The following is an 11,496-nucleotide window of genomic DNA, read 5'->3' on the forward strand; positions in this document are numbered from 1 at the left end:
ACGACCACGAGTAACTCAACCGGAACGAATGGTAAGTACAAACATAAAAATTTAGGCAATATATAATTGGTCTAACCTCGTTGTGGTTTCACTAGTCTTCGGATGCAGTTAGGGAATAAATAATCATGACGTTTTGCAAGTGTAGCGAAAGAATTAAAAATATTCACTACTTACTCGGCTGCAAAGTTATCTTCTGTTGTCTTCAATGCAAAATATCTAAAAGCATTATCGTTATTTTGATTATATTACATTTTTAAAGGAATTTTTTTAATACAAGCGGATCATATATCCGATGTGTGTCAAACTGTTTTGTTCATGTTGTTGTTAATCTTGTTCTTTTATTTCTTTTTTTCAGGCGCAACCAGCACTATTGTACCAGTTGCAAGTTTCGTAGCTTGTCTTATTACCGGTGGTATTCTGACCTTGTAAGAACAAATTACCAACATGTATGAATGTGGAAATATAAAAACTGTACGATTTTTTAACGAACATTCCAAGAATATTTCGAAAAAAATATTTAAAATTCGATGATTGGTTTTTATAATGCAAGTTGTTCCATGACAATTGCCAATGACTATGCCAATATATTATAACAATATGTATTTCCTTATATCATTCTAATCATTTTGAGGCAATCTGAGGTATACATGCAGACCTGTGTATGTGTAATTTATGTAAATTTGTGTCTTTTTTAAATCTTCATATGTATGTATATCATAAAATTGAAAGACAAAGCTTGGCAACCTTTTTTTTATCTAATGTTAAATTCAAGATCAAATAAATAAGTTGCATGTAATGAATGTGGTCATGTATTCCCCGCCATCTACGCGTGTACAACATGTGCATAGAAGCGAATTAAGATTAGACGAACAAATATTAAATTCAAATATTAAAACTAAAGAAACGTTTATAACTCGGAAATATTTCATCTAATTCATGCTAAAAACATATATGGCGTTTCACCGGTGGAAATGCTAAACCCGCCGTTTCTAAAAAAACAATCATGGCATGTACATGGAATGCTCTATTGAACAGATGTATATTTGAATGTATGAGACAAACAAACAAACAAATGTATAAGAGTCAACCACATTCATATGATATCAGTGGATTGATTTTAGTTGTAACACATAATGTATGGCATAAACTGATTCGGTGTGTATTTGTACGAAGATGTGTTTTAGTCAAACAGATATTGTTTTGTTCCTTTGCTTAAAACACGCAACATTTACGATTAAGAACAACGACTTGTTCTGCGAACAACTTTTATATACAAAATATTTACCAAGAGACATACCGACCACTAAATACTGTCTTATGCTTGAACGGAAATATCCATAATAAATGAAAATAGTATGTTTAACTCAATTTACATGACATACCTACGACTACACAAAGGTTTGTCAAGCAAACAGAAACACATATTGACTTATATTACTGAATACATAAACTTATATCAAAATTCATAGAAAAATTATTTCAATATTATCGAAACATGAACCATTTCAGAAACCGCGAGTCAACTAAGGAAATATTTTATCTGAATCATAACAAGTGAAGCTTACGATTTTAATACCTTTTGTCAGTATTGTGATATAATTTTTCAAATAAGAAGCAAGAATAATTTAATATAATTTTTATTAGATTATTATGGTTATTCCTCTTTGTACTGGTTTTCTCATCTTCCAATACATTAACTCTTAATAGATTTAATGATTTATAAATCAGTATTGTATGCTAGATTATGTGATATATGTAAGGATATTAGGTGAGTTACATGATTAGGTAGTACAATAAGTAATAAAGCATTTTAATTAAATGTGATAACTCTTTGCAAAGCAGTTTATGCAGATATGCTAAACCTTTTCAATGATTTATTCCAATTGTTTGTTTTTATCAAATGTGTACAAATGCAGATTTGTTTTCCATGAATTAAAACACTGATTTTTGGCTTTACAAAAGTTTAGCTAAAATACCGAACTTCAAGATAGATTCGAATTAGGCGAAGTCCATCAAGACTTGAAAAGATCAAACGGTCGACATGATCAACTTAATAGTTCAAGCAGAAGATACCAAAATAATATTCAAACTAACAATGTCAACAAATTACCAAAAAGACAAACAGTATACAAAAGGGAAAAATATAGAAAACTAATACTAGTTGAACTAGAACTCCCAAGAAATTGTACATCCTGGTCCACGTGTGGCACTCGTCGTACAGATTCAAAGAAAGAAAACGGGATTTTGAACATGCACGTTGTCATCTATGCAACAGATATTCCATTATGGTAACCAACTCGTGATGGCCTAATTGAAATTTGTGAAGGAACGAGTTCAAAAGCTACACTTGGAACTTTTGGTTTGATAACTTCCTAGTAAGCAGCAAATTTCTATTAAAAACATCATCCAAGGAAATGAAAAATCTGGAATATCGTATCGACTCGGACTTATGCACTTCATATACAGGCGCATCTGGAAAGTAGATACAGAGCAATTAAGTTTATAATTAGGAAGCTGAACTCGTTACTTTTGTCATAAAATTTTGTTCACGATATATGAAGTAGGCTGGCATTTTTCAAATAATATCTTGTATTTCAAGTGGGATAAATGCGTTCAACAAAGACAACATACTTTGAATCATTCATTGAGATGACATCATCTATATAGCGGAACGTTTCTGACCTGAATGCATAATGCTAGCTTCTTTTTATTCTTCTTTTCGTCTTATTTGAAAATAATGATATGAAAATAATAATGAAATGTATTTTTTTTATATAAACAAAAATATAATATCATGTTGTTTTGTAGATATGATTTCCAATACCATGAGTTTTACATCTGACATAATTAAAAAGGCAAATATCTATTAGTATTCATTCACAATTTAAACTAAAGAATAGAAACGAGTGAGCTACCTACTAGTTAATACCATTTCGATGGAAGTAAATAGCTTTCAAATATATCGATTCATCCTATCAGACAAGTCGAGCTGTTGACCGTATGTTTTTAAATATTCCTCTAAAACAATGAAGCGGTAGATCTCTATCTTTGAGCACTGTCTTGTGTTATTGTGATTTTAGCTCTATAGTATCTACAACTCAATATTTATCATTTTAAAGCCAAACATGTCACTTCTCAAAGTTTTAGATTTTTCCTTTCGTTCATTACTTTTATATAATGGTTCAAATTGAAAACTAAGGATGTTAGCTGATCTTGCTTTTTACTTTTGTCGATATTCAGAATTTGGTTTTTATCAATAAACCGCGAACATCCTCAAGCGAAATATAGTAAAAAAATATATAAAACTGAAAGAGCAGACAAAAAATATGTAACAAGTAAAGTTAAGTTTATGAGTTTGACTGTCCCTCTGGTATCTTTCGTCCCTCTTTTTTAAGTCTGTTATTCGAAAACATCGATATATAGTGATGGTTATATATAAGTTAAAAACTATTGTACACAGGAAAAAAATGCTATCGAGCCTTTTAGCTTTTATTTATTAAGAAACTCATATTTATACCCGCGAGGTTTGTATAGGCAAACAATTCAACAGTTCACAATACAAACAATTTAAATATTAAACATTTTACCAAAAGTAAAAAACAATAGTAATGATTATGCAGGGTATCCTCAGCGAAATCAAAGCAGTAAAAGAGGGACGAAAGATACCAAAGGGACAGTCAAACTCGTAAATCTAAAACAAACTGACAACGCCATGGCTAAAAATAAAAAAAGACAAACAGAAAAACAATAGTACACATGACACAACATAGAAAACTAAAGAATAAACAACACAGTAAGCTGTTCGTATATAAAAGTAAAGGATGGTATAAAATAATCGGTGAATCCCTCTTTTCACAAGGGCCATGACTCTTTTCAAGCGGATGTTCTCTGTACGTCATATATTTAGACATACGATTCTCTTTTTAAAAAAATTTTTAGTTTCATTTTAATTAACTACTTGATTTAAACTAATGTACATTGATGAAAAAATTTGGAAGAATAGGAGGAAGACATCGTATTGCTTAAGTGAAGAAAAAAAAATCATTTTTAAATTTGCACGAGTCGCATGCGTATATTGGATGCTGTCGAAATGTCGTCTTGCAAGACAATAATGTATAAAGTAAAATCACAAAAAATACTGAACTTAGAGGAAAATCAATTCAGAAAGTCCATAATCACATGGCAAAATCAAACAACAAAACGCATCAAAAACGAATGGACAAGAACTGTCATATTCCTGACTTGGTACAGGCATTTTCAAATGTAGAAAATGGTGGATTAAACCTGGTTCTTGCAAGACAATAATGTATCAGTGAAGTTTATTTTTACCAGAAATAACCAAATTGAGAGCATAGAACGTTTCATCATCCAACCTTTCGTTCCTGATAAATAAATGTATCCAAGATATTCTTTGTTTCCAATTATTTAAAGGCAAACAATTCAACAGAATGCACCATGCAAACATATTTTTTTAAATGAATAACATTATCATGATTATACCAACAGTAAAAAAACGCAATGCTTATGCAGGTAATCTTCAGCGTAAACAGAGTGTATAGTATCAAATGATGATATAAAACGAGCAAGGAAACCCTCTTTTCACGAGTATTTCTGGCCATAACTATAATATTTGAAGCGGATTTTCTCTTTGTCATAAGTTTAGACCTACGATTTACTTTAAATATTTTTTTTAGTTTCATTTAATTACCTTCTTGGTTTAAAATAATCTGCATAAATGTTGAGTTTTGGCTGAAATTTACAGAGCACAAATAAATCTTTATATTGTGAATCGAAGTAAATAACCACATTATTTATTGCACGAACATTTCTCGATATGTTATTTGGGTACGTTATAAAAACAGTGGCCAACAGTAGCCATACTCAGATTCAAGATCAAAATATGTTTAAGTTGTGTCAGTGAGACCCTACACTCTTATAAACCAAATAAAAAGGGAGATAGAAATAAAACACCAAAGCCCTATATTTTTGTTGTTTTGGATTATTTTAGCCCATTGGATATTGGAATCAAATACCCAAGCATTTAAAATATATATAATGTGGATTTGGAGCTCTATTTAGGCGTCGTAAATGTATCACTGGTTGCAAGGTTACGACCTAATCTATTATAGTTAAATTTCAATGAACATCTCACAAAACTACTTAATTCGTATCAAAATAGCAGTGCTCCGTAGGGACATGTGAATCGGTAAAGAAACTTTCAAGATTTTTTTGAAAAATCTAATTTAGTTTACAAAATAAGGACAGCGGGTACTTTGGATTGAAGGTCGAGTTTTTATGCTCATAATGAACAGATAATTCACTTTTAGATTTGCACAAGTCGCATACATGTATACATTTAATGTCGTCGAATTATCGTCTTGCAAGACAATACTGTATCTATGAAGTTTTGCTGTTTATTTTTACCACAGTTTTCAACATATCGTTCCCACAGATAAATGTTTGGAACTTATTCTAATCTTTTTTTTTTTCATTTACACTTTCGAATCTAAGTCTAATGTCCCTCTAAGAACTTTTTTTTTATAATAGACGTTTAAGATTAAAAAAAAATAATAATAATAATTTCATTTGATGATATCGCAAAGAATTTTTTTTTTAATAACTTTTATATTTGCATTTACGGCTTTTGAAAAACAAATTTTCGCTTTAGGAAAATAACATATATAATTTGCTTTCAACTCTTTCGTGCACAGAAATATCTGCATAGGGATCTAAAGCTGCACTTGGGACAATTTCAAAAATTAAAAAATAAATGCATGAGAAAATAATATTTAAGAGAACCAGGACATGGTTATAAGGGTGTCTATCTTCCGTTGCGAAATATTTGTTTCAACATAAAAGTGTCTATCTTATTTTGATATTACGGTATGAAAATTATACCAGTAAGCACGGCACGTGCTTTTGAAGAACAGTAACCTCAATCATGCATGCATGAATAAATGAAATATTTTTTTAGTTTTTTAGTGACCGATTTACGAATGCCGATCCAGAAAACTTGAAGTGCTCGAAATTTTACAGAACAAAAATACTATAGCTAGCTATCACAACTATTCATTTCAAATGAACAATAAATACTTACAATATTCTTTGATTGGTTGATGAATATGATTGCCTATTTGTCACGTCGTGTAAATATGAAATATACACGCGATAATGGGAGGAGATATAACTGAATACCAGCTGTGCAAAAATGAAATCATAAGTGCCAAGACAACTATTTTCCACGTTATCTACAATTTTTATTAATTGAGATATAATTGCTCGGATTGTAAAGCGTTTGATTGACGAAGATAAGACTATTTTTTGATGGAACATATTTTTTGTTAATATGTCATACTGACATCTTATGTCTACATATTAACTTTAGAATATATTTTAATTATATAAGTTTATTTTTGAGAAGCGGAGCAAATGATATAACAGAAACTATATTGAAAAAAAATAAGCCGAATATTTTTGTATTTAAAAAACTTACTCGAACTTGAATTTGAGAACTTTTCTAAGAACTACAACGAAGTAAAAATAAAAATGGAAAACACGTTTTCAATGGAATATTCAAAAATGATAACAGGGCACCAGTATAATGAACCGGAAGAATATTGTTCCTACGAACCATTTAATACATATGACTGTCACATTCCGAGAGATTATTGTGAAAGCGGCCATGTTAATACTGATAAACCAATGGACTGCAATTACACGGAATTTGCTTATGATCAACAGAATATGTTTTATAATACAAATAATACTTATTGTAACTCTGACAATTCGTCCGATTATTCTTGGGAATATTTATCAGAAGAAGACGTCGGTGAAAACCGAAAGCGGAAACCTATTCAGAAGACCGGAAGTGAGTCTAAAGTACAGCCGGTGAAGGTGCGAGAGTGTGCAACGGAACGAGAACGCAATCGTATGCACCAGTTGAACGATGCATTTGACAGTCTTCGACAAGTCGTTCCCAAAACGAATTTAACCGACCAACAGAAATTATCGAAGATTGGAACTTTGAAGTTAGCAATTCAGTATATTTCAGCTTTAACGAATGTGTTACGGACAAGCGGCGTGGAAATATCGCCGATTCCAACTACCACTGATGGAGACAGGCGAGGAAGAAGGCGAAACTGCAGGAAACGATCATAAAAAAACTTATCATAAATCTGTAAGACATTATTTAGCTGTATACCCGGTGAATGATATTTTCGATTACCTATTTATTAACATGAAAATAATAAAAATATCAATAATTTAATTCATAGTTCTGCTTATACGGCTTTATGCTAAAATGTAAAAATATATTATAAAATGACTGACTTTAACAAATTCCCGAAGAAAAGTTTAAACCCAGACTGGTTTGTTTGTTTTGTTATGTACTTTAAGTGGTTGTGTTTTCCAACATTTCCAGTGTTTTGCTTTAAAAAAAATAATGTGAATTTGATCGTAACAAATGAATGGTTTAACCTGAAACGCATGTGGTACTATATTACGTTTGTTGTTTCTTTTTGTTTGTGGCTGATTGTTTGCATCATTTAAAAAATATTATCATGCAAAACAAGAAAATCAGAGTTGCAATTATGAATGGATATTGAAATAATAACAAACACTTGTAAGTAACAAATAAATAACAAAGCATTACATGCAGCGATTTGAAAACATGTATGATACGGCATGTATATTAGTGGATGCTTTTGTTACAATAGCATACAGGTTTTATCAAAGCATTACATGCAGCGATTTGAAAACATGTATGATACGGCATGTATATTAGTGGATGCTTTTGTTACAATAGCATACAGGTTTTATCTTATTTTCTCTGGGTTTTTATCAACGACAAATATAAATTCGAGAAGCATATATACATAGTCTCAATTACCAAGTACTTAAGTCACGCTTATTTTGATATGAAAGCTAATATTTTGAGGTAATAAAACATACTAGGTTTACTTCACTGAACTTTTTTTTTCATTTGTTTGACAAAAGTATCAACCTATGCGGAATTCAACATTTTTCCATGGAAGTAGGTGCTGGTTTCTATTCTTATTGAACAAAGTTTTAAAACTCATTCACAAACAAACAAAATAATTTTTTTATATAATAAAAAAATATCAATCAGGGGAAAAAATGAAGAAAAAAAAAACTCCTCCAAGGTGAAAATTATATATTAAAAGGTGGTGCTATATATTTATATATATAGTTATTGGTTATTGGAAATAGTAACAACTGAGAGACTTTAACATATGACACCAACCGAAAACACAAGAAAACGAAATAAAATAACATTTGTTCATTAATGATTATTTTTGTTAAGCATCTAAAAAAGTGAATAATATATATATTTTATATATTAAACTGGAATGTTATAAACAAAGTTTTCAATATACGGCTTAATATGTACGAAGAGAATTTGCTAGTCAAATGGTATATATGGACACCATGCCTTATTCGTTTCATTTATTTGTACGAAGACAAACTAAATACCCCAATGAGACAGAAACCCATCAACTATTGTAACTTATGTCATTGTAACGAGATTGGTGATGAATTTCATTACACTTTGCAGTGTAGTTCTTTGGCAAATTTTCGATCCCAATATTTGGATACTTTTTTCTTGCACAGATGTAACATACTAAAATTTGAAAAACTATTTCAGTTAAAAATTAAAAATAAGTTGAAAAAGCTGTGCAAATTTATCAGGGTTATAACTTTTCAAGTGAGTCTTCCTGGTTAATCACCACTCTTCGCTACTATACTGTTTATTTTATTTTATTTGATATTTTCATCTCATCTTGTCATGTGTGTTTGTGTTATGTTATATAACTTTTGATGAACTTCTTTGTATACCATTGTAATTTTATGGTGTTTGAGAAATAAAGAATCTTTAATCTTGAACTGTAACAAACAGACAAAAACGAAAAAGTATCTGGACGTCAGCATGCAGACTGTAACAATACACAAGAATTTCTTCAATATATCAATACAAGCTATTATAAATCGCATCTAGTTTATACTGTGAACACACATGACTCTTCCAGAAAACACCAAATGCTTCAAATGACCATCATATTAAGCAATAAAAAAAGACGACAGCAGTAAAATTGAGAATGGAAATGGGGAATGCGTCAAAGAGACAAGTCGACCATAGAGCAAACAACAGCCGAAGGTCACCAATGGGTCTTCAATGCAGCGATAAACTCCCGTACCCGGAGGCGTCCTGCATAACGTGCTCTTGACGTACGACAAACAAAACAAATTCAACATGTTTTACAGTATTCGACCTCCGACCTTTTCTCGATCGGTGTAAACGTAAAATATGAAGAAAAAACGTACATGAGCGTTAAAAAACAGATAGCTGAATGTTAAGTGTTCGAGCCTTAATTAGGTCATTTTGAACACTGACAACTTAATTTCGAATATAAAACCCATTTAAGCGAAAAATAAATATATACGAATATAGTTTTTAACAAGTATTGTATGTCTACCGCAGCGCTGTATCTTTAAAATTAAGGAGGTGTGGTATCCCTGACAATGTGAAAAAACGAAATTTGAAAAAAGGCAGGACATGCATTTTGAGTATAAAAGGCAGACTGAAACACTTTCCAAAAAGAATGACAGGAACACAAATTATATATAAAAAAGTCAGGATAACTTGAACTAATAAAAAAGGCAAGACCGAACAAAGTGAAAAATAAAAAGGCAGGACAAATTACAATTAATTTACAGTAAGTGTTGAACTCATACATATACTGATTTTACTAATTGGTTGAAGGACGATTAATTTGGTCGTGTTTTTAATAAAATGAAAAATACAAATTGCACATTCCAAAGACTAAAGGCCGTTTGTTGACCTTTAATTGTACAAATCGTTGGTGTTGGTGTTTGTTTTTGTTTTGTTTTTTTTTGTGGGGGGGGGGGGGACTTATAAGGATAGGTGTCTCACTGGCGGTTATACCAGTTCTTCTTATGTTAATCTAACTTATCTTCAAAAAATATGGGATACAAAAGGGTGAGGGGAGGGAAATCGCAAAAACTATTTTAACCTTCCCATCGTAGATGTCTGATGTAATATTTTAATGTTTTTTGTTTTTTTTTCAAATTTGGGTTTTAATGGTAGATCTTCAATTATTTCGGTTACTTTTATTTACAACTTTTATAGAGACAGAACGTTTGGAAGGTTTCATCTACTTATTAATAATTAATGAAGACTGTGTTTTACCCTTGATTATTGAGATCGGTAAGTGTTTCAGTTCTGTAGTATAATATTACATATTTGTTGAAAGGAGTTAGCATTTATATTATTTTCCATTTCTAAATTTTGTTTTTATTTTGTTTTCGTTTTAGATATATACAATTTATTTTTTATCTGGGGTTTTTTTTCAAGTTCATGTTCAAATACTTTTTTGTCTAAAATTGTATAAACCATTTGAAACAATATATTTTAATCAGATCGTTAGTTTTCTCGTTTGAATTGTTGTATCTTTGTCATTTCGTGGCATTTTGATAGCTACGGTATGGGGTTTAACTCATAAGTGAAGGCTGGTCATGGCACAGTTTCAAAAGTGTATGTATTTTGTTTCTACTTGTCTTTTAATATAATTGATCAGTCTCTTGTCCTTTTTCAAATTAGAATGAAATTTAAAACAGTGTGGCTATGGCCATTGATTGACACATTAAATTAGTCCATTGACTGGGACAATTTAGGTGAACGTTTGTATGTAACGACCATTGCTCACTGTGTACTTTTTAAAGACACTTAAACTATTGGGTCACCAAAGGTTATCAACACCTTAATAAAGTAATTCGAAAAAAATAATCAGAAATAACACGATGTTTTGATTTATATCAATTATATAAATCAAAACATAAAGGTTATTCCTGATTAATTTTTCGAATTATTTTATAATTAAAGCCGTTTAGAAACCTTTGGTGACCCCACTGTTTTAATGTCTATCGGAGGTACGTCGTGAACAGTGGTCGTTACTGACAAACGTTCACGTTAATTGTCCCAGTCAATGGATGAATTTAATGTGTCAATCAATGGCCACAGCCAAACTGTTTTGAATTTCATTCTAGTACATATGTTCATCTTTTACTATACTTTAACACTGAAAGATTTTTCTTATTCTACTACACATATTATAGATGAATTCTATAATTAATGTAACTTGGTCTTTGGTGGAGAGTTATCTCATTGGCAATCATACCACATGTTCTAAATTATATATTTGGCATATGAAACCCAGGTATACAGCAACCTGATATGTTTAAACTTTCAAGAAGTCCATAAAAACATAACTTTTGAATTAATTTCAGAATTTTAAAAATAGCAAAGTCTGAATTTTCATTTGCATCTGAATCTCCTTAGGTTTGTTTGGTATATAAAAAAATCTTGTTCCCGGGATATACAATCGTCACAACTCGGCCTATTCCGAAGGAGAGAAGCGGAGACACCCGAGGATTGCCGATTGCAGGATATTCTTACAG

At 30.8% G+C, this 11,496-nt stretch overlaps 1 protein-coding gene across 1 annotated transcript; it reads left to right on the top strand.

Moving 5' to 3' along the window:
* Positions 1-6,579: 6,579 nt before the first annotated feature.
* LOC139490156 (neurogenic differentiation factor 6-A-like) lies at positions 6,580-7,158 on the top strand. The gene has a single exon (XM_071277007.1). It carries the CDS (start codon positions 6,580-6,582, stop codon positions 7,156-7,158), a length of 579 nt encoding a protein of 192 aa, XP_071133108.1.
* Positions 7,159-11,496: the final 4,338 nt, after the last annotated feature.

This window comes from Mytilus edulis, chromosome 9, assembly GCF_963676685.1.
Source record: "Mytilus edulis chromosome 9, xbMytEdul2.2, whole genome shotgun sequence".
Classification (NCBI taxonomy): Eukaryota; Metazoa; Mollusca; class Bivalvia; order Mytilida; family Mytilidae; genus Mytilus; species Mytilus edulis.